Genomic DNA, 24,637 nt, shown 5'->3' on the forward strand with positions numbered 1-24,637 from the left:
AGAAAAGAGAAAAAAAACACAAAACCACCACAGATAAACAACCAACAAATAAAAAGATCGCCGGTTGGTACCAAGGCAAAATGCTGCAAAAATTTGAAAATTAAAGCGCTAAGGTGTATGGCGGGAGAAATTTTCCAAGTGGAAAGGCTTTTTGTAAGTGGCTGACGAGCAGGGGTTCTACCACGCTTCTTCAACATCAAGAAGCCATCTTCGGACTCCTTCTCTTAGCGTGTTATCGACTCCTGACAACAAACGCTTCCGCTCTCTCTCGGTCAGGCCGAGTCCCCCCTCATCTTCACGGCAATGCTCGGCTGTGACGCTGCGGACTATCTCTTCCAGTGCCCCCAAGACTACACGGCGACATTCGGTACGGGGAGCTTCAAGTGGAGGGATATCCTCTCGCATAGTCATAAACTCTGGGGTTTTGTCACTCTCCTTCCGAGATCGGGACGGTGATGGTGCTCGGGTGGGTGCCAAAGAGGATGGGCCACTTTGGGCTAGCACGCGTTCCAGGGCATCCACAAGGGTTCCGTCCAAGTCCATCACAGGCTCTTCGACAAATCGTTCTTCCACCTCGCCGATATTGTACCCATCCAATCGAGGTTTAGGGGACGGCAAAGCCGAGCTCATGGCAGAGGAGAAGTAGCCGCTAAGCTGGGAGGTGGACATGGAACCTCCCGAGACATGACGGGTGGCACCCGGCGGTGTCGGTATTCCGCGTGGTGACATTGGTGATTTCTCGGGGCTGGCCCCGACAATTCTACGTCTAAGGCGCAGCCGCTTCACAGTGAAGGTTCGTACATCCGCAATCAAAGTCGTTGCAACATCCACCCACCTATCTGACCCATCAGCATCCAAAGTCATGGCGCTGTTCGGAGTGGGTTCTGATTGCATTGCACGTTTAATATCAGACTCCAGAGTAGAATAAGGTCGCACCCCCTGAAGTAAAAAATCGTAATGGAAGGTTTTTAACCACCCAGCGACGTTTATATTCGGGCTATCATTGTCTTTCGACTGGTTATGGAACCCCGAGCCACTACTATGAGTGGATCCGAGGGCATCGATGCTCGTTACCGATGTCCGAGTCTTCTTCGGAGATGCCATGGTGGATTCTCCAGACGAAGACAATGAGACAAACCCGGGCAATGGAAGTTCAACATCGACGATCCCATCCTCTTCACGGACAGATAGCTTCAGCGACGTTTCCTTAGTGTTGTCCGTTGTTGAAGACAGGTCTTGTGTGTCCTCTTCAAACTTTCGTTGAGAATTTGGAGGTTGCGGGATGGAGATAGTGGCACTACTAGCGATCTGGGGAGGCTCTTCGCCAGACGCTTCTTCAACCATCTGGTCAAGAGTCGGAGGATTCCGTTTTGACGGGATGCTATAGATCGACGTTGAGCGCTGACGATGTCCAAATGACGGTCCAGCACTGCCATAGTCCGCTGATGATTCCTGGCGAGAGCTCCAGAGGCCGCTGAAAAGACTACCCCACCGACCTCCAGCTGAGGGAAGGCTACCGTTGACGCTTACCGTTGAGCTTTCGCTTCTTTGTAAGTTCTTCAACAGGGTCTCGGACGCTAAACTATCCGCCCCATCTTCGAGAGCTTGATCAGACCCTTCCCTTTCAGTTCGTCCTTGGGACGCAAAATGGGGTACAGGAACTGCGCTACCAGGATTTGCGGTTGATGTTGTCGCCGTACTAATGTTTTTGCTGCGTGAATCCTTTGCATGCATCGGAATCCCAATTGTTCTGATCGAACGAGCATCTGAGCCCCTGCGATACGTGCTAAAATCATTTTCAACATCATCTGCCGACCGATGAGCCGTCTCATTCGACGAAGCACTAACAGATCGGTGATGATTATCCTTATCGGCGAGGTTCAACCGTTGTACGCGAGATCGCCGCTCTATAGCTCTGCGAAGTGGCTCTTGCCGCAAGACAGGTACGTTTGGCGGGCTTTGAGAGACCGCACGAGTTGAGGCAGAGGTGCCCGGTCGAAGGGGGGAAGGAAGTGGTTCGAAGCGCTGCTTCGGTGGGAGAAATGCCGACAGGAGAAAGATGAGTCGCCGTGCAGTCATCTTATCAGGAGAGACAATTACCGTCCTATTAGGAAGGGCTGGTTCTGCATCCTGCTGAGCTTTTTGCTGTAGATAGTGCCGCCGTCGGTACCAGTCAGGGCCCAGTGCATTCAACCACTCCGTGTGATTTCCCAAAAAGGCAGTGATTAGAACGAGGAAGAAGAAGCTATGCTCCTTGTCGCCAAGGTTCCGCACGATCGAACGACCCTCCTCGCGCCATACACCCCAGCGACTTTGTCCCGTTATTACATTGGGAATATGTAGCGCACTGCTGATACGACGAGCACTTCGAGAAGCTTCTTCCTTCAATCTCGAATTAAGCGCCAAAACGTTCGCTGGTAAGTGAAGGAATGTTTGATTTGTTCGTTGCATATTTGGAAGCTTGGCGGGTTTCGGGTGCATTCCCGAGGTATCAACTCTCTTCAACAGAAAGAGTATCTCGTTTCGCGATAATCTCTCAAGATGTGACAATGTGCGGTTGATAACATCCCAATGGTCCACCAGTAGATCAATCCGTTCGTCCAAGCTAGCAGGAGCAGACGCAACAGTGTCATCAAGAAACCCACCACGCCAGCGGTGGTCCGAGTCTAATGAACAAGACATCCCCGGCTTGGGTGAGTCCTGACCCTGAGTACTGAATCGAGAAACTGGTCTCGCAGTATTCCGAGGCAACAGCGGAATCTGGATCGTGATGGCAACTGCGTACATCGGCGTTTTCTTCTCTTTTATTTTCTTACGCTTCGTAACGTCTGGAAAAGGATAACCAGTCTCCGGTAAAGAGTCTTGGTATAGCGAGGAAGCAAGCTCTTGCGCCTCAGCTGCATCGCCCGCCTCGGGCAAGTTGACACTGAACATTCTTGTCACAAGGATAGTCACCTTTGAACGAGGCTTTTGGTCAGCACGGTTAGTGCCGGCAAATCCTGAGGAGCTTCCAGTAGCATATGATCGCGTAAAAGAGTTCCGATTCGCATGGGACGCATTGCCGGTCTCGCCGGGTGTATCATCCGCAGAGATTATATGCATCTTTGTGGACGAGCCACGGTAGCTAAATGCACTGCTGCCAAATATACAGTTCAATAGACCTGCATCATTCATATCCGTCGGATGGCGCGAATGAGCAGGTTCTTGTAACCCTCCAGCTTGGGCCATTGTTGAACTACGACCACGGGCACGGGCGAACGCACTAGAGGATGTCGGCGACGTCCTGCGCATATCAGCTGCAAATGAGAGCGGGCTTTGATCTGCTAATGACGATTGGGACAGATAACCCCGCCGCCCCCGCGAGAGTGAGGAGATGGTGCGTGCATGTCTCGGCCCGGAAGTCTCAAACACTTGGGGTTCCAACCCAAGTCCTGGAGACGGTGGTTCCGATGCATCAGCTCTCGAGTCTAGGAGAATGCACGGTTCTCTATCCCCAAGCGAATTCTGGGCAATTATCACTCGGAAGTCCTTGAGAGGATCCAACTCCACACCCGCACGGTCATCGTAGGCGCCAGCTGCGGAGGCGTTGGGGGAATTGAAAGCGGTTTGTAGAGGAAATGCGTGCGTATTTGAGCGACGAAGCACACTCGCATCGGGGAATAAGAGGCCGGACGTATGCTCCTCTTCAGTGACCGATTCAAGTTGTGGGGTAGGTTTGGTCGAATACGCCGAGGGATTCAGAGTCGAGGCGGCAGTGTTCAAAAGTCGGCCAAGCATTATGACACCGCAGAATATATCTAGAGCCGACAAAAAGAAGGAAAAGGCCCCAGTCGAAAGGAAGGCAAGCTAGAAAAATGCAGGAACGGAGCAGACAGGTAGAGGTCAACACAGGGGAATTGGATTCACCCAGAACAAAGTGAATAGATCCCACAGCAATCCTAAACGAACAGGCGCACGTCAAAATAGATCGAATTCAAATTACCGACAGCCAGACAAAACTGAACTGTAGTTCCCATCACTCAATCTATCGCAGGAGGACCATTCTCGAGGATCCGTCGACCCGAGGGGCAGCCGATCTGTATCGGATCCGGTAGGCGTTGCCTTGTGGTGATAGCAACGAAAAACGCGGGACAGAGGGTTCACAAACCGCGGGGCAGAGGAATTGGAAACACCCACCACACTTAAACACGAGTGGTAAGCAGATGAGAAGTGGAGGAGGGGGGGTAGAGGGGTGGAGGGATGGGAAGGGAAAGTGGTTGGTGCCTTTGGGTTGGTGAAGAAGCCGAAAGGGCGGTGAGTGAATGCCACCTCGAGGCGCCCTCTATACTGACATACCCTTGTCCCATTGCACTGTTGTGGTTCACATCCTGCAGCCTCTTGGAGGTCGGGAGATTATTCACCACCGATCACATCGCTTGGGGTTGTCTCCAGACTCCGATTGGTAGAGCAGAGACCCTTCTCTTTTTCAGATCAGATGCAAATGACCAGGTGCGTTACACAGCCAACCTTGCTACTGCATGTACAAACATGGATGCGACAAGCAATGACTGCCGGGATGGAAACTTTTATCGCAGGCTACATTTAAATTGCATCATATATTTATATTGGGCCCGAGGGGTTGGTCAACTAACGGGGACAGAGGCGAAAGGGAGGGGAAGAAAGAAGCAATTCCAGAACTAGGGCCTTTAGCCGACGGCGCAAAATATTAATTCAATAAAAGGGCAAATATATGGTTGTGATACAAGTCATTCAAATGGTGGTATATGCTCAAAATCCCGAAGTCGCTTTTGGGCCGACGTGGCGCGAAAAACAGTAGATCTATACAAGTACAAGCATGATCAATCAATCAAGCCTTCGTCTTCCGCTTCACCTTCTCCACCAAATTCTTCAAATCATCCGTACCATTGCTCTTCTTAGACCGCTTTTTCTTCGTCCTCGAATCGCGAGCCTGATCTTCCTCATCTCCACGCTCATCCCGGTCCCGGCGACGTTTGCGGCCCTCCTCCAGCAGAGCTTTCATACCTGACGTGGGTTTGAACCGGGGGTTGGTAGGGTCGATTGCAAATTCATGGTTTTGGAAAAGTCGGGAAAATCGTGGGTCACTGACATCCATTTCGAAGTTATCAGTGGCTTCTTGCGCTGCTTGATCCTTGCCCTTGCCCTTGCCCTTCTTCTTGCGGGCTTGCTTCTCCGCCTTGGCAATCTCGTTCATATCGAAATGCCTCATTCCAGATTTAGCATCATCGTCGTCCATCATCAACAATTCTAGTTCTGCCCGCTTGGCTGCAGCGGCTGTTTCCTCAGCTTCACGCTCCTCTCGCTTCCTACGTTTCTCCTCTTTGCGGCGAGCCGCGGTAGCAGCCTTGTCAGAGGGATCTTCGAAGAAAGGGTCATTGAAGCCCATATCTTCCTCTCCCTGTGGCTTCTCTTCATCTGCGCCGTCCTTATCTTCGTCATCGTCATCGTCAACCTTGCCACCCTTCAGCTTCTCCTTTCGTCGCTTCTTCCTCTCGCGCTCTTTGCGCAAGTATTTCTCAATGCTAGTCTCTTCGGGCTCATTCTCAAATATAGTGTCGCGGTTGGGACCACCAGCCAAACCAGACGTGAAAGTAACTTCCATCTCACCAACGGGTCCCTCAGGTTTGGAGGATTGGGCAGGCTGTGCGCCCAGCCCAAGAAGTGCTCGCATGCGTTGTCGCTCTTCCTCCTTCTGTGAGATTTTGGAGCCTTCCCCCTTCGTGCCATCGACGATATCCACACCTCCATCCTCTTCGTCGTCGGAACTATCACTGGCAAGATAAGCCTTTAAATCATTCTCGTCGATCTCTTTTCGGCTCCCTCGGAACGCTCTGGCCTGCGCTTCCTTGCGCGACTTATCATCCATATCCCAGGTCAGCTTGACCTTGCTATGTTGAAGAGCATCGGTCACGAAGTCGTTCGGTTGATATCCATCCGGGATCCGCTCGCATTCATCTCGGGGCTGGTCATCTGAGAAATCTGTCTCATTGGGAACAAAACGAAGATCGAAAAAGTTTGCACTCGTAAGATATTCCGCTCCATCAACATTGTCATAGACATGCTTTGCGACCTCTTTAGATGAAAACGTCAGAATAGCGTAGAAGTAGCGTAGTCGCTCTAACTGATATTTCCGGAGTTCCGTGGTGTTAAACTCTTCGCCCTTGTCCTCCTTGAGAATCGATTTTTTGATGTTTTCTTCTTCCTCTTCGGAGTCAAGCTCCTCTTCCTCATCCTCTTCATCTTCATCGCCTTCCGTAGCAAAAATCTCCCGCGGGGGCCCTTCTGTCTCTTCCCTCTCCATGCGCTCCTTTCCAAACTCGCTGGGATAAACAACAACCTTCGACACCCGACCACCGGCAGGCATAAAGCTCGAAAAGACTGCCATCAAATCTTCCGCTCGGATGTTATCCCAATCCAAATTAACCACAGCAATCCGATTTGTGACCTCTCCAATCGGCACATCCTCCCGCTGCTTATCGGGGAAATCCAATTCCTCACCCCCAACAGCTTCCTCCTCATCATCATCCTCCTCTTCCTCGTCGTCATCTTCACTCGACTCTTCCTCTGAAGATGAAGAGGAAAAGCCACCATCACGCGCCGGATCATACCCCGGCGCTCTGCTATCGGCCTTTTTCAACTCTTTTAATACCTCATCGTCGTCATCAACGCTAATGTCATCGCCCTCATCTTTTTCACCCTCCTCATCTTCATCATCCCCGAGTCGATAGAATCGTTCAAGGTGCTTCTTCGTATCATCACGAGCCAATTTTCGTCCATAGCGATCAACAGCAGCGTTTCTCGAGAAGTCCTTATCGTGCAGGATGTGCGAAAACCGTTTATCGAGTTTGACGTGTGTGTGTCGTTTGCTGGGGAGGCGGTAACGAGGGTCTGTTTGGATGTTTGCAAATCGGGGATCGGCTGTAGGATAGCAAGGTTAGTTATACTCATTCCACCTCCGTCGGCTCTTGAAGAACCCGAGCGTGACCGAGTAGTGGAAATACGTACTGATGACTGGACCAGCGTCACGTTTACCACTTCCGCTGCCTTTCTTGCTTTTCTTGCCGTCAGGCATTTTGGCGGTGTCTGGGTTGGTGTATGCAAGATTATGGGACAAGTAACCAGCACGCTGATGCGTAGATTTGAGATGAAATTAGAAATAAGGTGGTGTTCGTGAATCGGTGATCTTGGCCTTTCAGAAAAAAAGTTTTGAGGCTTGATATTTTTTGGCGGGCGGAACCACAGAATCTGCGGCGTCGGAGATGGTCCGTGCGTTCCGCTCCGAAGGACATATCTAAGATTGAAAGGTAGATTGTTCAGTCTAGTTAGGTCAAAAAAAAATATCAAATAGTTATCAATCACTTGACATGAATTCATCGAAAAGAGATTCTCACTTTCGCTAGAAGATCAGTATCTACGGGCAGTATATATATATGTAAAACTCCGTGCGTCTCTATGTATAACTTCAGCATCCAAAATATCTGTTCTCCATCCATCGAGTTTCTCTCTCCTCTTCGATCCTTCCAACAATGACCTTGACGTGGGGATATACGGCACTTAACCGCTTGAGGCCTGATTTACCGGCTGCGCAAGTAACGAAGACAATCCTTTCTTCGGCCACGCCGTGATCAATCAACACACGAACCGCCATCAAGGCTGCTCCTCCACTCGACATCTGGGGGTCAAGGAGCATGACCGTGGAGTGCTGTTCAATACCTAGCGGCAACTTGAGATAATGTAATTGGGGTTCTTCATTGCGTTCATTTGTCCGGATGAGGACACGGCCGGTGATACAATCAGGAATTGTCCGCTTAAGAGCGGTCTCGAGGCATGACCCTCCTCTCAAGATAGCAACGGCGGATACAATTCCTTCCTGGTTGAGCCCATCGTAGTTTGTATGTTGAGGCGTTTCTACTGCTTTAGGTGTGTATGAAGTGCCATCTAGCGCCCTAAATCCGTCATACATTATCAGCCATGATGTCGGCTAGTATTGTCTGAAATGTGAAGACGTACCTTTCAATCAACAACGCAGCGAGCCTGTCGAAATAAAAAACAAAGTCGACTTGCTCCGTTTCCGGATTTTGAAGTATGGTGTTCATTCCAACAAACTGCGGTGTTTGCGGCATCATTATGACGTTGGGAGATAGCTGTTCCTCAGATGCAATGCGCCGGAGCTCTTGGAGGGTTGCACTATGCTTCTCGGATTTTTCTTCCAGATTACGCCGGATATGTTGCACAACCATCCCTTGGGGACTCATTAGTCTTAGACCTAGATAATATGAACGCAAACCTTACCAATAGCTGTTTTATTTTCAATGCCTCGAGGAATGATGATGTCTAAGTTTGTAGTCAGAACCAATTGTCGACAATCTTGCGGCAGGCGAACAGTATCAATCTTACCTGAAACTGATCTTTGAGGCTCAATATATTTTTTGTATGAAGGCTTGACGAAGGTGAACCATTGCTTGATGATTCCATCGATGTCCCGGCCTCTTTCCTTGACGTCACGTAGAACTAGTTTGGTATTCATTAGACATCTATTACAGCCTTTATATGGTATATTCTCACCTCTACGTCCCAAGCAGACGTCCATATCCGCTTCAACGAAGATCTGGAGGTGGGTATAAGCCCCGTGAAAAAAAAAAAAAAAAAAAAAAAGTCTAAACACGATAAAGGAGCATACTTTGACGTCTAATAAATCCATGATCCTCTGATCATGAAGTGCAAGGATTCCCTCTAGAATAAGGACATGAGGAGAATAGAGGGGGGTAGTTTGCGGCTGTCGTTGATGGTGAACGAACGAATAGACAGGTATGTCTACTTTTTTTCTTTTAGGCGGCCACGGGATGTCAGTCTCAGGAATACCAATATCAATTGCGGAATGATTATGCAGCACAAGTCGGAAAGATCTGGCTACTATACCCTTGTTTAAGATCGCTAAGGCACTGCACCAGAGCATCAAAATCAATTGAGTCCGGGCTATCAAAATCAAACTGGTTCGCATGAGCTTTTTCATGTTGTTCTGGGGTCAAGCTTTTGTAGAACGAATCCTGCAACTCGTCAGATCTCATGGGTTCGGAAGGAGGTAGCTATATCGAAGTCCATCTCTAGTTGGAGGCTTTTGGCTCATAGTACCATTACAAGGATGACAACCCAAGGTATGTTCAAGGACTTCACAATTTCCATAGCCACGGACGTTTTACCGGAGCCGGAACTGCCAGCAATCCCGATAATGCTCAAGTCCGCCCATGGTGGAGAGTAACGCTTCCCAGGCTTGGTGGCAGCAGAGTACACCGGCGGGATCGACTCCATGATGCCTACTACTCCTAAGTAACGGGCGTATCAGCTCGAAAATCTAAGCCTCACGCAACAGGATAATATCAGGTCGAGTAGGCAACAGGGGTCGATCCGGCGAGGGGAGAGCTGATAGCAAGCGTCTGCAAGACTGAAGGCGGGAGATAGGCCCTCTGAAGAGTGCGATGAGGCTAAACCTGGAACATCTTCTTAAGCGGTCTATCTTCCTAGTCGGGACTAGCGCGCGCTTGCTGCTCTGCTTCACACGCGAGCCTGAGGTGCAACTCGGGAACTTAATGTATTCTCATCGAACTCAAGCCTCTGATATCACGATTCCCGATACAGGTCCAGACCGACTAGCAATCCGTATATAGCCGTCCCGTTTTAAAGTCACGATTCCAATCGATGAGAGGGGGAAAGGAGCAAACAGCGCTTGGATGCATCTGGACTAGGGCCGTGACGTTCGCTTGCTGATTTCCTGTAAGTACACCACGTGACTGTCTCCGCCATCGCCTTCTTTTCACCTCTTCTCCCTCTCAATTTTTCTTTCTTCCTTTTCTCCCCAAAACACCCTCATGGCTCCTGTCTGCGAAGCTCACCATCTTCACGGGCGGCCTATGATTCAATACAAGGGCACTTGATAGCCCAACAGTTTCTCCATCTTGGAATCATGTCTTCTGCTAATTACGTATGCCTCTCGGCGTCTCGTGCGTCCGTGTTTGCCGATTTTTAACACGGGTTGCAGATGTCTCCAACTCCCTCAACTTCAACGCCAACATGTCACAACTTTGAGCGCAAAGTCGACGAGGTTAAGCCGTCCAAAACGTACGTTTCTTTCCCATCGAAGCTTCCTGTCCCTCTCAATGATGCGTTTATATTCAAGTTGGGAATCTCTCTGCAAACACCTTGAGGAGAACATATTAACTTGTGTTTCTGATATCATCCTGTCTATGTGCCTTTGTACGAGCCTATCTCAGTTCGCACCTGGTTGCTAACATCATGAAGTGATATGAACAGATTGGTCATGGACTACCTCGTAACCAATGGCTACCCTGCTGCTGCACAGAGGTTTGCACTTGAAGCCAACATCCATCAAGTGGATGTCGAATCAATCCAGGAACGGGTTGAAATTCGAACGGCTATCTATTCGGGAGACATTAAGGCCGCAATCGAGAAGATCAATGAGCTCAATCCTCAGGTAAGAATTACCCCACCCTTCAGACTCTTCCCATTCCCTTCTTGTTATGATTAGACCAAGTTTCATGCACCACTCAGAACTACCCTTCTGGGTTTTGTTGATAAACAAACATCTTCAGTCCTCAGTATGAACAACATACAACACCACATTTGCCTATTTCCATTGCTTTGATTGCGGCAGTTTTCTGACTGATCAATGCAGATTCTAGACGAAAACCCATCTCTGCATTTTGCGTTACTACGCTTGCAGCTTGTGGAGTTAATTCGCTCATGCACCCTAAACCCGGATGGAGACATCACACCTGCGCTCGAGTTTGCTACCTCACAACTCGCGCCACGGGCACCAACAAACCCTCAGTTCCTTGAAGACCTTGAGAAGACACTTGCACTTCTCATATTCCCCAAGGAAAACCTAACACCATCTCTAGCTCCCCTTCTTCACTCTGATTTGCGTAGGGATATATATGCCAAGGTCAATGCAGCAATCCTGCAAGATCAAGGTGCTCGTACAGAAGCCCTACTGTGCGACTTCGCTAGGTTATACGCTTGGGCAGAGCAGAAGGCCCGAGAGGCTAAGAAGGAGATCCCCGACAAGCTGGACCTTGGACTCGGGGAATCCAACAATAGTAATACCTCCCAGGACACATCGGGGGCCAGCCAAAATGGCGCTTCTAACGACACTGTAATGACCAACAACGGAGACCTTGACCCAATGATTTCATGACCGGTTGGGCCTTTCGGTTTGATACATTATGTTAATATCACCACACCCTCGGCCATTGGATTGTTTTGTTAAGCATAGGCGTTCGGGAGTCGGGGCCTTCACCTCTCCTTAATTAGGATTTGTATCTAAGTAAAGTATCGAGTAAATTACATTGCGGCTAAGCAAGTTTTCAATATTCTCCTGAATAATCTGCAAATGTCTGACAATACCTAAGTATGCCCTTGTGGTTCCCATAACGTGCGTAATCGCCAATCGCCTTTTATTAAAAGAAAAGGAAGTCCGCTAGCCATTACAGTTATATACCAGGTAGGTTAGCTAGTCGCATCAAACCATGATAAAGTGATTTATATACTACTGCTTCTACTAGAAGCCGATGTACGAAAGGGTAGAATTTGGAAATATATATTTGTTAGGTAGACCGAACGACAAACACACACACATATATATACTCCTAGCTGAACTGCGTCAAGAGAATATGATCAAAAAAAGATTGTATAAGCCCAATGCTATAGATTAATCATTGCATGATTATGTATCCGAAAATGAATTTCTCCAACCAAGAATCAACTCCAAACATAGTAACTCTAGATAGTATGACAAATTTAGATATATCCGTCCGCTCCAGATATAATCCAAAGATAAGATATACAAGGGTGGAGATCCAAGACTATATATCACAATGTCAGGGACGTGAAAATGAAATTCTCTCTGATTGAGTCTTTTTTGAGGACGTTTAGAAGCTCATGAGATCTGGAAATAAGAAGTCATGTTAGTTGAATACCGGATAGGGTTAAAATAGAAACACGAGGTAACGGAGAAAGCGCGATGAGTGTATCATACGTACCTCTTCCAAAAAGCGCTCTCTTGGCCCAGTCCATGGCGAGCATACACCGGGTCCGCAGACTGACACTCTCGGCAAAGTAAACACTACGCCAGAGGTACATGGCCAGGACACCACCACCGAAATTCACACCGCCAAAGTCGAAAATAGCAGCGTTGCTAATGTACGCAAGGCTACCGAGGTGTTTGTAGTGGAAGGCTTTGTAAACCGCTTCGTCGAGGTCGCCGTGGTCGATTTCATTGGCCTGCATTCCAGGCATAGCGGCAGCAATTTTAGTAAGCTTGCGGCCGAGATATTCGCCCTGTTGGTTTGCGCGTTGGGCAGTTGCGGGCAAGGAAGTAAGTTTTGTGTCGATTTGGTGGAGGAGTTCGGAGAGTTCGTCGTAGTCTAGAGTACCGGAATGGTCCTTGTCGTATTGTTCGAAGAGCCTGTCAAGGCGGCGGAGATGGTTGGAGGCCTGGGGGAAACGCTTTCTGACTCGTGAGGCGACATCTCGCCATTCACGGAACGTGAGGTGGACTTTCTTGGGGTCCTTGCCCTTTTCCCAGGCGATGGTGCGGAGGAAGGACAGGATATGTTGAGCTATGTTATTTTGAACGGTGGAGCAGTCGCCCATGGCGTACACATCCCCGAGAGGTGCCCCGATAAGACGGAGGTGGGAGTCGGTTTCTAAAGCATGCTTGTTGTTCTGAGATTCAAGTTTGTCCGAGATCTTTTGGCAGAGGTCGGCGCGAGCTGTTATACCTATTAGCAGAGCTAACACAATGGTCTCCAGATCAGGTTTACGTACCAACACCGGTTGACCATAGACAGAAACCCATAGGGATTTCCTTGGTTATTGTCTTGCCATCCTCTATTTGGCTGAAGACGACTTTGTCAGAGTGTACTTCTTTTACTCTCGCGTTTGTCAGCACATCAACATCATCACGCGCAAACCGAGACTGCTTTCATTAGCCACCTGCCAAATTTTCAATAAAACCAATACTCACCTCGGCAAATTTCGAGAGGGCTTCATCGTAGGTGTTCAGAATGTGACTGCGACTCTGAATGATATGCACAGAGATCTCATTTCTCAATATCTTCGGGAAAGAATAGAGCAGATCTTCATTCAGAAGGTCAAAGAGCTCCGAGGCGAATTCAACACCAGTTGGTCCACCACCGCAGACAACAAATGATAGGAGGCGTTTGCGTTCTTCGTCAGAAGTGGTAGGCAAGCAAGCGAGTTCCATATTGTCCAACACTTGATTCTTGATCCGGCGGGCGTCATCTATCGTCTTTAAGAAATGACAGTTCTCCAGGCCCTTAACACCATGAGGATTTGTAACGCAGCCTGAGTTGAAGTAATTGGGTTAGTACATCACGCAACGACACATGCACTAGCAGTACTTACCGACGCCAACCACTAGCTTGTCGTATGGAAGATAGAAATGCTGCTTATCTCCTTGAGCGTCGAGTTGGGTTATTTCAACCAATTTTTCTGAGAAATCAACGTCCACAGCTTCTCCCTTAAGAAAATGTCCGTTGACACGCTGGACAATACGACGAACAGGTTCAACGAGTGACCTCAGCCCAAGGGTACCAACAGTCGCAGAAGGCAGCATGGGCGTGAACAGGAAATAGTTGGTCGGAGAAACCACGGTAACGTGGTAGTCACCGGGGTTTAGCTGTTTGAGCAGGGCAACGCTACCCCAGCCCGTACCTAAAATAACCAGCCGGGGCTTGTCCCTCTGTTCCTGCATTGCATCGGAATCATTGTCCCCCACCAGAACTTCAGCAACTGGTAAATTCTTCGGTCCTCCACGGCGTGGGTTAAGAGCTAGTTCGGAAACCGGGATATCCTCAGCGCTTGGATGTTCGCGATATGTTGTCGCATCGTAAATGAAGAATGCCACCACGGCACCACCCGTCATAACAATGAAGAAACCACAGTAGGCAAAGGTTTTAAAAACTATATTCCGAAGGCGGAATGCCTTTGGACTCTCATTTTCCTTTGGTGTAGTGACGGCGGATTTGTGTCGGACTGAATATTGGGGACTGAAGAAGGCACGCGACGCGAGGGATTGGCGTAGGGATTTAGGCTGGGTATGGTATGCGAGCCGTCCGGAAGTACGTCTAGACAATATTGAAGTATTTAAGGCATGTATTTGTCTCGAAAGGAGTCCGGTCCTCAGCGCGAGGGCGTCCGGACGAACCAGACGCAGCGCAGCGCTCATGGCTCAGCGGAGGATGAGGAGAGGGAGCGACGAGGCCGAGACGTGGTGACGGTCAACGCCACGAGAATCAAGACAAGCCTGAATTAAAGAGTGATTAAAAGAATGAAGGTGGATGGCATGGAAGGCGGATGGGGAGAATTGAGACCGTGCGGAATGAGCTGTCCGTGACGCCGTACGGCTAGCACGGTTCAGTCAAATCCAGTGTCCGCAACGTCATTCTGCCGCCCACCAAGCATTCTGGGCTGGCCCACTCGGTATGGGACCGACTAACTCCACTACGTTAGCCCAGGTTGTAAAAACACAACCGATCGGACATTACGTGGGATTTTCTTTCGACCTTCCTCAAATGCTCCAGTTTAGGACGAAATGCCTGCGATCCGGCATGGGCTGATGCGCTGATTCGGTACACCGGTGTAGCCTATTAGTAGGAGCCTATGCTGCTCCTCTGGGCAAGAGCTCCATACATCATTATGGTGTATAGCCACGAGGTGACAAGGATAGTATCAACGCATTGGCAGGGGTCCACTTCCGCTTACAGCCTGAGCCGAAGATCCGATGAGAAAAGACTGCAAAAGCAAAAAAATTGTCTCTTGGGAAGAGATAATAATGATATATTAAATGGACTAGGTAGAAAATAAAAGGCCCATCAAAATACTAGAAGAGTGCTTTGGGCTAAGTAGAGATAAGAGATCCATTGCACGCCATAACAAGAGGGATATGTCAATACAAGCCCAGCCGCTCCTCAAAACGCCATTTTCCGTGACCACAATATGCACCGTCTAAATATTGCTGTTAAAAAAACAGCCAAAATACATTGATATAGGTCTAGGTCTAGCCTAGTCCCAGTCCGCATCTGCATCTGGGGTTGCGCTGTTTCTCTTCTTCACCGATCCAGGTTTGCGGCCTCGAGGCCGTTTCGGCGGGTTCTGTCCTGATACAGAGCTCTTGCGTTTCACCGGCCGTTGTCCAGCAACCCAGGTCGCCGCAGGGTCATCAACCTCGCCTACAGCGTCAAGACTGTCCCCTTCCGCATCTTCAGCATCGCCAATCTTAAACTCTTCATCAATGGAAAGCAAAGTCGCGAATTCACGACATTTTTCAACCATGCTCTGCTCGCTGTCTAGAGACGACATGTTTCGGGTAATAGCTTCCCAGAATCTATCACCATTGACTCCTTGCACTTTTGTGGCAGACTTGTTCAGCTCCTTAGCGGCACCCTTTCCGTCCTTGTTGCGTGCGTGAAATGTCACACCGTATAGGCGTCGAAGATGGGTCCGTGCTTCCCACAGCATAGACAAAGAAGCGGCAGCAACAGTGAGATGTCGCAAAGTGGTTGGGTTGATATTCTGTAAGGGTAAAACATTGGTAGCCTCTGTTGGCATCGGCATGGGCGCCCCATCTATCTGCGGTGGCGGTGGTTCTTGTTTAGGCGGAAAGATGTCCGTCTCAATAGCATGCGCCACAATCGTTCCTGTCGCAGAAACGATGCGCTCCATGCTGCCGATAGCCGCCACAAGTTCAGCGAGCTGGTTGTAATCAAAGAATGCCAGGTTCTGAGATATGAAGCGGGAAAGAAGAAGGTGTTCCGGGGGGATTCCGTTTGAATCAAGCTTCTTCAATTCGAAATTCACCTTGGAGCATAAATTGGAAAGAAACTTCTTTTGGTATCGACTGTTACTGATCTTGACAATATCAAATAGCGGCGTTAACTTGGCAACATATGGACGTGCCAGAGCGCCAGCCGGATCTCCGACCACATCACGCTGATAGTAGAAGGCCTCCTGAATGGCACGCATATATTCCCTTTCAAACATAGATTCATACTGCGTATGAAGCATCTTGTGCGTCTCGTATGCAACTTTAGCAATAGCTGGGACGGTGGATGTCTCTAGAGAGACTAAAACTCCGGCGCACTCTTTCGGGTGGACCAAACCTTGCCGATTGATGCTCGCTACCAATTCAATCGCAGTCAAAGCATATGAGTCTTGCCGAGACTGCGCAACTCGGAGCATGTCTTTCAAAAAGTGCTGAGCAATCAACGCCGCGGCTCCGTCATTATCGCTCGCTTTCAATGACCCTCCTAGTCTAGTCGTGTTTTCTTGGTCTGCGACTTCAGCAGTGGGTACTATGGACTTCTCGGCTTTACCTTCATGCATTGCAAAGAAATCTGCAAAGGACTTCAGCACGATGTTCTGAAGGCTGGGATTGTCTTCTCCAAACACCGCCGAGAGGGCATGCCTTGACTCCTCCCGACCAAAATGGGCAGGCCACGATTGGCAGATAGAACCCAAACTTTCAAGCGCCATTACGCGCACCTCAAGCGGCTGTTTTGCCGACGTGAAGGGAATTATTGAGTCTACCATGAGTCCAGCCACAGAACCACCTTTCCATGACGGGAATGCGTTTTTGAAATGAGGCTCGTATTTCTCAAGGTCACAATGCCGGCCGACGCAACCCGCAATTCGGATATAACTTTTGGCCCTCGTAAGGACAGTGGCATTCGTGCTACTCGAAAGATCAATGTTTCTGTAGTGCTGTATCGGTTTCAGAACAGAAATCGTGAGTTTCACGAGGCGGTCTGTGTTATGAAGAACTCCGTTGATAGTCCATAGGCAAGCCATGACTTCGTTCAATTCTGCGCGCGCGAGTTTGGCCACACTCTTGAAGAGGTCATTTTGGACTTCCTTCAAAAGTGTATTATGAGATGTCGAGAGATATGGTAGAACACAGCGGTAAATAACCACCACAGAGCGGAACAAGAACAAGTCTTCCGCTGTGGCAAGATGTCCAATATATGGATGAAGGGCCTCCAATTGATCCGGACGTAGTAACTTCGGATTCACTTTGGCAAATACGGTCATTGTTTGCAGTAAAGCCTGTTGAAACTCCTTGTTTGAGGCTTCATTCCCCTCAATCAACTTCTCAAACATTGTTGCAACCATTGCTTTGCACACTTTGAAGTTCAGAGAGGATTTGGGTGAGTCGGATAGTAGTTTTTTTAGACAGGTGCCAAGTGCTTCAAGAGCTGTCTCACTTCTCTGTACTAAGTGGACAAACAATGCTACTCTTTCTGCAAGTCCGATCTTCAGTTTTGGTGCATCTTGAGCCGAATCGATCAACTCATGGAACGGGGTGAGCCAAACTTCCTCAAATGTCTGGCGAGCTAAGGTAGCTACACCCTCTTCAAGATCCACAGTTCGCTGAAGAAAGCTATCCAAAATAGCCATCTTTAATTCAGCGCGAGGTGTTTTCAGGTAGATATCTTTGAGCAAGCCAATGCAACGTTTCCTAACCCCGGCTGCTGGATCGCCTGCACAGGCCAAAATGCTTCGGCATCCATCTTCTTCGAGATTGGGTTTCAGAACAATGCATTTGGCGATCAAGGATAATGCAGAGTCACGAACCATGGGCGAAGCATCAGTTGCGCACCGAAGAATCACGCGCATTACTGAGGTATCTCGATCAAGAAGGCTCGGATCCTTCTCAAGCATATAGATTACACTTTTCAAACTGCGGCTTCGAACTTTTGCTTGGTCACTTGTTATCGAGTTGAGAAGCACCTTTAGGATCGTATCAAAAGCTTTACAGAAGCTTGAGTTCAAGACGGTTAAGATATATGCAAATCTCCCATGGGCGGTCGAGATCCTATCAAATTGCCTGAAAAAAAAAAGTTAATGCTAGGTCAACGGTGGATTTTGTTTGCAACACATACCTGTGTGTCTCCAACCAGAACGGATCAGAAAACAGCTTCGCAAAGAGATGCACGGCGGCCTCGGTTGCACCATCGTATTCGACCTCGTCCTTGTCCTCCGAGTTATAGTAGACGGAGCAAAATGTTTTAGCCCACTGCGCCAAAAAGAAGCCCCTAGCACTGGAAAGCTGCCAGTTGTCCGAGTTCTGATCGTTGAGGAAATATTCGAGGGTCATCCGGTACGGGCCTTCCGAAACCACAAGGTCTTGAGGGTGTAGAGCACGGCTTGAGTAATCGTCGAACAGTTGCTTCAGATAGTCGGTAAGCTCTGTATTGGATTCTTCCATGGCTGGAAGCAGATGCTGAGCGGTAGAAATAAGATCGGATATGGCGGATCCCATCCAGCCTAGAAGTTCTAGAGCCATGCTCTTGGTTGTCGCAGGGCTCTTGTCAAGGTCGGCGATACTGACCATATGAGACGCCATTATACGAAGGAGTAGTTCAGCAGCAGGCCAATCTGTAGAGCCCAAAACCCCGATCAAATCTTCGGTGAAGAGGTCAAGAATATTCCTGTAAGGCTGATCGCCAGTTTTGGTGGACGTCATTGCTCGCTGAACAATGAACTTGATAATGTACTGAGCACTTCGCAAAGCATTATCGTACAGGCGATTGACCTTCGCTGCTAAACGCGCCAATGAAACATCTGACGGGTCATCTTCGTCATCATCAACAACCTGGTCTTCTTCAACAGACTCATCATCCTCATCCTCCGATTTCACTACCTTACGCTTAGATTTTGCCGACCTGGAAGAAGGGGTATCCAACGCGGTGGTCTGCACGAGTTGCATGACTAAAGCAGTTAGGAGTTGGATACTCTTGCCGTCCGCGAGCTTGAATTGTCTGGCACTTTGCCGAGTAGACGGAAGCTTTTCTAAAGAAACTAAAATCTCGTCGAGGATAAAAGGGCGCTGGGTGGGATACTTTGAGAAGATCTTTGCAAGGATATCCATGGCGCTACGCCGAACAGATTCATATCTTTGACAGCCCACAGCAGAATCCTTTTCAGTGTGAGAGTTTTCGACAAATATCAGTTTTGCAGCGAAGAATTCAGTTGCGGTGATTGCTCCTTCTGAAACATCAATTCGTGCAAGGAAGTCAGCGAAGAGGCTCAACACCTTTTTGCTTTGTTGAATCACGCCCCCAATAGCACGCCTCTGGGCGGAACAGAATTCGAAGAATTTCGTATCTTTCCCTGAAGGACGAGCTTCAACGGCGGGTATGACACAGTGGTCGAAGATCTGGTTCAAGAGATTTGGGATGGCTTCAATAAGATCCTCTTGGCAAAGGTCCCTTTCACTTTGCGGACCAGACATTGTTTGTAGGAGAGAGTTGACAGCAAGAAGCGCGTTATGCATGTCGTCTAACTTTCTCAGCCAATCGTTTGTCGCTGATTCGTCTGAGGCATCTTCAAGTTTCAGGTCAGGCGCTTGCGCAGCAATTATTAGTCTTTCACAGAGCTTTTGTACGCGACTGAGGTAATCTGAGGGAATATCTTGAAGCCTATTGAAGCTCACTACCTTCTTAATAGCCTTTTGAAAGCGCGCGTGAGAATCTGAGGAGAGCATGGGGCCGTTAACCTCTAGCGACTGGGGTGGCGTGAAGACCATATTGGATCTGTCTGGAGCATTATCGGGTACCCCTGGATCGAATTGATCCTCTGCTTCGAAGATCTCGTGAAGAATATCCTGCAATTTAACAAGAGCTGCATCCGCCTCCTCCTTCTGAGCTCTTAGCCGAATTGAGGCTAAGCTATCTTCGCCACCAGCGCTCAGATTTCTCTTTTGTGGAATGGCATGTGCACTATCAGTGCTCGGCAAAGGCTTGACCGGTATTACGACAGAGAGCTGGCCTGTGGGCTGCGGTTGTTGGCTATAGCTTTTGGCCGTGAATTTATGGTTCTTCGGAAGTTTCTTGTCAGTGGATTTTAGCTTCTTTATCGGCGTCCCTTCGTCCGTCTCCGATGGCGTAGGATCTATAGAATAAATTGTACGTTAAGGTCATGCATGCGGCGAAGCAAGAGCAGAGTTATCTCACATCGAAAGGCAATATCTGTCGAGTCTAGCATCATTTTGGAGAAGGGGCCGAGTTGGCTTTCGCTAGACACCATTTCGTGGGAGGTGCTAAGTGACGGTGGAGGGTTCCGGTTCCGTATGGGAAGTTTAAATTTGCTGGAAGTATATATTAGCATCATCCCCAAGTCAGACAATCGGAAAGCTGCTCACAATTCAGTCAACTGATCACCATCAAGTAGGTGTTGCAGATACTCCCGGGACGTCTCTAAGCGACTGGATTCATGACGTCCTGATCGGACATCGTTATTTAGGTCGCTCAACGCAGAACGGCCAGATTGAAGGATATGATTGATCGAGGTCGTGGTAGGAGGCCGGCCGACATCAGGGCGTAATATACAATCTAAGAAGTAAAGAATCAGCTTCAGGTTCACAAGTCTCTCAGACTTTGCTCAACTCACCCAACCCGAATATCGGCGTACTGTACATGGGGGAGTACACCAGCGCCTCCTCCACAGCTAACGGCCTTTCCTGGCGCAGCGGTTGCCCCCTACCACCCCCATATTCTGTTTGAGTATGGTTGTTAATGACGACCTGTACGGCCGGATGCCAGTTCTGATCCATGATGGGAGCAGTGGTCCCTTAAAGAGAACTGCAGCTCGTATGGGGAGAACGGAGTTGTAAAAGCGGGAAAGACATGCTTCGCTCAAAGACATGGCTGTCAGTCAAAACGACCGGATTCCCCTCCCCATCAGACGTTCATTTCCGAAAAGCAATGCAAAAGGCCGGTTGACAAACTGATGTTCGAGTGAACAATTAATACATGCCAGGCACGACTCTCGTATTATCTTGCGGCTGCCGCCTCACCCTGACCGCCTAGCGCTAATGGAGTTCTTGTCCACCGATCGTGGCCCGTGCGCCCGCAAATCTTGCCGCGGGAGAAAAAGTGAAGAAAAAGTGACAGAAGCAATCCGATATACAGAACTTCTTGCTTGTCAACTACCAAACACTATGTCTACAATTGGCTCTCTGGTTTTCTGCACCGATTGCGGTTCTCTGTTGGAGGGCTCTGTTGGAGATCCAACGAGAATCCTGGTTTGCGATGTCTGCGGAACTCGAAACAAAGGTAAAATATTTGGAGCTCTAAAGGAAGATCATGGATTTTAAGGAAGAGGCTGATTTCTCGATCTTTTTTTTTTTTGCTCACAGACACCGTCCCAAAAACGATCATTTCTGAGTCAAAACCAAGCTCATTTCCCTCGGCATTGCGCGCAAAGCGATCCGCGATTCAGACTTTGACTGCCGCCGATAAGAGAACAGAAGCCCTGACTGAAAAGGATTGCCCTCAATGCGGAAGGAAGGAAATGTACTTTACGACAGTGCAATTGCGTAGTGCAGACGAAGGAAGTACGGTTTTCTTCACTTGCGTCTGCGGTTACAAGTATGAGGCCTCACTATTTTCGGTCTTGACCGCACACCAACTAACCTTTCCTCCAGGGAAACCACAAACAATTAATACCCAAGAAGTCTATTTTTCATTCATAGATCGTATATCCATGCATCTAGAACACGAACGACCCGCCAATATTAGCCATCACCATATCAGTCAAGCAGCAGACACCGCGGCAAGGTTTCCAGAGTCTGGTAACAGCGCATATTCGACCTCTCCATTCTTCTCATACTCCGCCATATCAAGAGCCACAATGATACTGTCCCGCACAACCTTCTCTGGGTCGTTCAAGAATTTCTTCAAAGTTTCTTCGACGCCGTCGACGTCACCCAAACTGCCAAGTGCTTCTGCAGCTTCGTGGCGTACCATACTAGCCTCAGCCTGGTTGCTCAGGGCTTCTGTAAGACTGGGGACGGATGCCGGGTGGCAGAGCTGCCCGAAGACGAATGCGATTTCATGACGGAAAAGAGCAGAAGGGTCCTTCAAGCCCTTTGCTAGCGATTCAACAGCGTCTTTTGCGGTTGGAAGATCGGGGGGTGAGGCAAGATCGCGCAAGCCGAACATTGCACGATATCTGTGGAATAATGGCAGACTTGTGTCGAGCAATGTTTTCTCAAGCTCAGGGATGGAAGGTTCTTTTGCGGACAAGGGCATCGGCGGGGCGGGGTCAATGGAAGTGAAATCGCTATAACATATTAGACTAAAAGAATATTAAAGAACGGCGCGATATAGAAATGGAATACCTAGGTTTCAACTTCTCAGCCTTCCTAGCCTCTGACTGTTCCCATAGAATTCTGTCCACGGCAATGTCGCATGTCTCCCGAATAACATCCAACTCATCTTTGTTGTCCCTGAGCTCCTTCAGAACCTCCAAGCTACTCTCGAAGCCTAAAGCTCCTAGTGCCTCGGCGGCCTCGTGACGGCACATTGCGTCCTCCTGGGTATCCTTCAATACTTCAAGCAGGAACGGCAATGCATCAGTATTCCTTGTCTGACCAAGACAATATGCGAGCTCATGTTTGAGCAAAGCCGACGGGGAAGCGAAACCGGCAGCGATAGCCTGGATTGCAGGCAGTGTCTTCTCGGCAGGAGGTTGGAGGCATGCGAGATGCTTGAGCGAAAATAGAGCGCGGAAGCGACGAGCGAGGGGCTCAGCCTCGGACGTGATAACTGTACGGAGAGTTTGGACGGTGGTGTCCGGGCTCTCGAGGTCGCCAGTCGCCATTTCTGCAAGATTGATGTGTAAATTATAATCGAAAATCAAAAACTGAAAAGGGTTGTTTAAGGTAGAAATGGATTAAATCCAACCGTAGGGGACGCGGTTCGTATAATTTTTTCGATCTTATCTGCGAGATAATAATTTTTTGGCGGGGTGGCGGGGCCTCAATCTGCGGCTAGGCCTGCTTTTCTTGCTCATGTTTCCGGGTCGGACGATATCTGATCTCTTGCTCTTGGGGGTTGGAACTAACCTATTTACTTCTTATTTACTTTTTGTTTCTATGCCTGTAAAACTTTCGGTTTGTAGTGTACAAGTATATTTTGATACTGCAGTTATTGATTTCTTTTGACAACCTCAGTACCTCATTTTGGCAGACCAAAACAAAGAAAACAAAAAATTGAGAAATAAACATCATATACGGGGCAAGCTGGTTGTTACAATTTAACCGAATGGTAGCCTCTAATTCCAAACTCGTATGCTCTGCTAAATGTCGAATTATCGTCCTAGTACATCTCCAAATTTACCTACCTGCGATGACAACTGCCACTGAAATTACTCATTCGATTCCAGGCTAATGGAACATCTGTTTCTCAATTCTAAAGTCTGGTACTACTTAGATTGGAATCTAAATTAAACTAGTTGCCCAACCCGCCTCATAGTATATTATTGCTCTTCATGCACCTTAAATACCATCTAAAAACAGACATGGAACGAATTCACGTAAACATCTATATTGATCGCTGTTAGTTGTAAGGATATAACACTGGGCAATAGTATAATTAATTGTATATGGCATTGAATAGCCATCTGCCCAGGCCCGATCTACCACTATGATACTTGACATCGTCGCACGACCAGCGCTAGCTGTTCAGAGCGGCATTACTAAATGTTGACGGCCCAGGGTACACTATACCACGCCACTTTGGTTTGTATACAATGGTGCGTAAGACATAAACCCCACTTTAATTCTGGAAAGAATGCAGAGCAAAAAAAAACTTATATACATACACGGTAAACTGAAAAGCGGGTCTATTTGGTTCTGATGTGCTTGAGCTTCTTGTGTTCGTGAACGAAGTTGTTGGCGTAAGCCTTGGGAACAAACTTGCGCTCATTTGGCTCCTGGACAAAATATTCATAGCCCTGCTTCTGCGCAAACAGAATGGCGTCTTCCTTCGACTTGAAGTTCAAATGTGTACCCTGCATGCAATCCGCAGAAGATTGCCAGCCTATCAAGGGGTTTTCCCAGCGGTGCCCCTTTTGTAGAATATCCCAATCCATCCTCCAGTGGTGAGAGTGCCAGTCTCCAGACTGCGATGCGGGCTTGGAAGGTCGGAAAATCCTTGATGATGTTGTCAGTTGCTGATATTGGAAGTTTCCGGTCTGTGATCATACCTGACAGTACGGGCTTGGAGATCGGTCGGAGCTCCAGAGAGGACAGCAGCAGGAACCGTCTCGCCGGGCTCACTTCCATCCATGACACGCTTGGGCACGGGAGAGAATTTGCTTGGTTGTGTCAGTCATTATTCGCGTTGAGCAAGGGGGTCTCGTACGAGGTGCCATGGTCGATAGTAGCGTCATAGTCTGGTTGGTGACGAGTCATTGCCTCAGCAGGTGTCTCCTTCTTGATCATTGAGCTCTCCGAAAGGGGCGTCGTCGGGGCGTCAGCAGAGCTGGTCTTGACAGGCGAGTCGGCTCGGAAAGCAGTTGCTGAGAGTAAACGGGCATTGCGGGGTGCCATGAGCCTTCCTGCTCGAGAGCAGGCAAGGTTTCCAACTCTCATGAACGACATTGTGTCGATTGTGCCTGTTGTGGTGGGAGCAGAGCAACAAAGACGGGTGTGGATTGAACGAGGTGAGGTATTGCGACCTTGCCGGTCTGAAGGCAACGCCTAATCCGGCTTAGCGTGGTGTGCGGCTCCCTACGT

The 24,637-nt window shown here is 48.7% G+C and overlaps 9 protein-coding genes across 9 annotated transcripts; 2 read left to right on the forward strand and 7 right to left on the reverse strand.

Moving 5' to 3' along the window:
• Positions 1-100: 100 nt before the first annotated feature.
• ASPVEDRAFT_54651 (uncharacterized protein) lies at positions 101-3,777 on the reverse strand (the record flags this gene model as incomplete). Its single annotated transcript, XM_040814956.1, has 2 exons — positions 101-161; positions 308-3,777. The coding sequence occupies 2 exons, from the start codon at positions 3,775-3,777 to the stop codon at positions 101-103; spliced, it is 3,531 nt and encodes a 1,176-aa protein (XP_040670268.1).
• Positions 3,778-4,610: 833 nt separating this feature from the next.
• ASPVEDRAFT_196985 (pre-rRNA-processing protein ESF1) lies at positions 4,611-7,207 on the reverse strand. Its single transcript, XM_040809224.1, has 2 exons — positions 7,024-7,207; positions 4,611-6,936 (listed from the first exon to the last, which is right to left on the reverse strand). Exons 1-2 carry the CDS (start codon positions 7,088-7,090, stop codon positions 4,847-4,849), a joined length of 2,157 nt encoding a protein of 718 aa, XP_040670269.1. The 5' UTR covers positions 7,091-7,207; the 3' UTR covers positions 4,611-4,846.
• A 122-nt stretch (positions 7,208-7,329) lies between these two features.
• On the reverse strand, positions 7,330-9,731 carry ASPVEDRAFT_196988 (uridine kinase family protein). Its single transcript, XM_040809225.1, has 8 exons — positions 9,151-9,731; positions 8,938-9,065; positions 8,699-8,843; positions 8,584-8,626; positions 8,416-8,529; positions 8,311-8,352; positions 8,029-8,260; positions 7,330-7,964 (listed from the first exon to the last, which is right to left on the reverse strand). Exons 1-8 carry the CDS (start codon positions 9,325-9,327, stop codon positions 7,481-7,483), a joined length of 1,365 nt encoding a protein of 454 aa, XP_040670270.1. The 5' UTR covers positions 9,328-9,731; the 3' UTR covers positions 7,330-7,480.
• A 174-nt stretch (positions 9,732-9,905) lies between these two features.
• ASPVEDRAFT_43995 (uncharacterized protein) lies at positions 9,906-11,241 on the forward strand. Its single transcript, XM_040812952.1, has 4 exons — positions 9,906-9,997; positions 10,055-10,134; positions 10,315-10,507; positions 10,709-11,241. Exons 1-4 carry the CDS (start codon positions 9,980-9,982, stop codon positions 11,228-11,230), a joined length of 813 nt encoding a protein of 270 aa, XP_040670271.1. The 5' UTR covers positions 9,906-9,979; the 3' UTR covers positions 11,231-11,241.
• Positions 11,242-11,615: 374 nt separating this feature from the next.
• ASPVEDRAFT_43997 (putative NADH-ubiquinone oxidoreductase 64 kDa subunit) lies at positions 11,616-14,558 on the reverse strand. The gene is made up of 5 exons (XM_040812953.1): positions 13,462-14,558; positions 13,061-13,401; positions 12,862-13,012; positions 12,075-12,806; positions 11,616-11,980 (listed from the first exon to the last, which is right to left on the reverse strand). The coding sequence occupies exons 1-5, from the start codon at positions 14,282-14,284 to the stop codon at positions 11,964-11,966; spliced, it is 2,064 nt and encodes a 687-aa protein (XP_040670272.1). The 5' UTR covers positions 14,285-14,558; the 3' UTR covers positions 11,616-11,963.
• A 562-nt stretch (positions 14,559-15,120) lies between these two features.
• On the reverse strand, positions 15,121-20,668 carry ASPVEDRAFT_135627 (putative sister chromatid cohesion protein Mis4; the record flags this gene model as incomplete). Its single annotated transcript, XM_040807230.1, has 5 exons — positions 15,121-17,941; positions 17,997-20,007; positions 20,070-20,203; positions 20,258-20,447; positions 20,506-20,668. The coding sequence occupies 5 exons, from the start codon at positions 20,666-20,668 to the stop codon at positions 15,121-15,123; spliced, it is 5,319 nt and encodes a 1,772-aa protein (XP_040670273.1).
• A 387-nt stretch (positions 20,669-21,055) lies between these two features.
• On the forward strand, positions 21,056-21,560 carry ASPVEDRAFT_54656 (DNA-directed RNA polymerase I core subunit RPA12; the record flags this gene model as incomplete). Its single annotated transcript, XM_040814957.1, has 3 exons — positions 21,056-21,170; positions 21,254-21,485; positions 21,542-21,560. The coding sequence occupies 3 exons, from the start codon at positions 21,056-21,058 to the stop codon at positions 21,558-21,560; spliced, it is 366 nt and encodes a 121-aa protein (XP_040670274.1).
• Positions 21,561-21,650: 90 nt separating this feature from the next.
• On the reverse strand, positions 21,651-22,719 carry ASPVEDRAFT_85901 (deoxyhypusine monooxygenase; the record flags this gene model as incomplete). The annotated part of the gene is made up of 2 exons (XM_040817759.1): positions 21,651-22,179; positions 22,238-22,719. 2 exons carry the CDS (start codon positions 22,717-22,719, stop codon positions 21,651-21,653), a joined length of 1,011 nt encoding a protein of 336 aa, XP_040670275.1.
• A 650-nt stretch (positions 22,720-23,369) lies between these two features.
• Positions 23,370-24,561, reverse strand: ASPVEDRAFT_44000 (ETC complex I subunit). The gene is made up of 3 exons (XM_040812954.1): positions 24,264-24,561; positions 24,106-24,216; positions 23,370-24,052 (listed from the first exon to the last, which is right to left on the reverse strand). Exons 1-3 carry the CDS (start codon positions 24,500-24,502, stop codon positions 23,743-23,745), a joined length of 660 nt encoding a protein of 219 aa, XP_040670276.1. The 5' UTR covers positions 24,503-24,561; the 3' UTR covers positions 23,370-23,742.
• Between the last annotated feature and the right edge of the window lie 76 nt (positions 24,562-24,637).

The sequence above is a fragment of the Aspergillus versicolor genome (genome assembly GCF_001890125.1).
Source record: "Aspergillus versicolor CBS 583.65 unplaced genomic scaffold ASPVEscaffold_7, whole genome shotgun sequence".
NCBI classification, from domain to species: Eukaryota; Fungi; Ascomycota; class Eurotiomycetes; order Eurotiales; family Aspergillaceae; genus Aspergillus; species Aspergillus versicolor.

Coding starts and splice junctions, on each gene's coding strand:
- ASPVEDRAFT_44000 (XM_040812954.1), bottom strand. CDS start 24,502: ATGTCGTTCATGAGAGTTGGAAACCTTGCCTGCTCTCGAGCAGGAAGG. Junction 24,217..24,263: donor ACTATCGACCATGGCACCTC/GTACGAGACCCC, acceptor GACACAACCAAG/CAAATTCTCTCCCGTGCCCA. Junction 24,053..24,105: donor CTCCAAGCCCGTACTGTCAG/GTATGATCACAG, acceptor AACATCATCAAG/GATTTTCCGACCTTCCAAGC.
- ASPVEDRAFT_43995 (XM_040812952.1), top strand. Junction 10,135..10,314: donor GAGGTTAAGCCGTCCAAAAC/GTACGTTTCTTT, acceptor AACATCATGAAG/TGATATGAACAGATTGGTCA. Junction 10,508..10,708: donor TCAATGAGCTCAATCCTCAG/GTAAGAATTACC, acceptor TGATCAATGCAG/ATTCTAGACGAAAACCCATC.
- ASPVEDRAFT_43997 (XM_040812953.1), bottom strand. CDS start 14,284: ATGAGCGCTGCGCTGCGTCTGGTTCGTCCGGACGCCCTCGCGCTGAGG. Junction 13,013..13,060: donor CCCTCTCGAAATTTGCCGAG/GTGAGTATTGGT, acceptor TAATGAAAGCAG/TCTCGGTTTGCGCGTGATGA. Junction 12,807..12,861: donor TCTATGGTCAACCGGTGTTG/GTACGTAAACCT, acceptor TAGGTATAACAG/CTCGCGCCGACCTCTGCCAA.
- ASPVEDRAFT_196988 (XM_040809225.1), bottom strand. CDS start 9,327: ATGGAGTCGATCCCGCCGGTGTACTCTGCTGCCACCAAGCCTGGGAAG. Junction 9,066..9,150: donor GGGTTGTCATCCTTGTAATG/GTACTATGAGCC, acceptor GACGAGTTGCAG/GATTCGTTCTACAAAAGCTT. Junction 8,530..8,583: donor CGTCTGCTTGGGACGTAGAG/GTGAGAATATAC, acceptor ATACCAAACTAG/TTCTACGTGACGTCAAGGAA.
- ASPVEDRAFT_196985 (XM_040809224.1), bottom strand. CDS start 7,090: ATGCCTGACGGCAAGAAAAGCAAGAAAGGCAGCGGAAGTGGTAAACGT. Junction 6,937..7,023: donor TGACGCTGGTCCAGTCATCA/GTACGTATTTCC, acceptor GCTATCCTACAG/CCGATCCCCGATTTGCAAAC.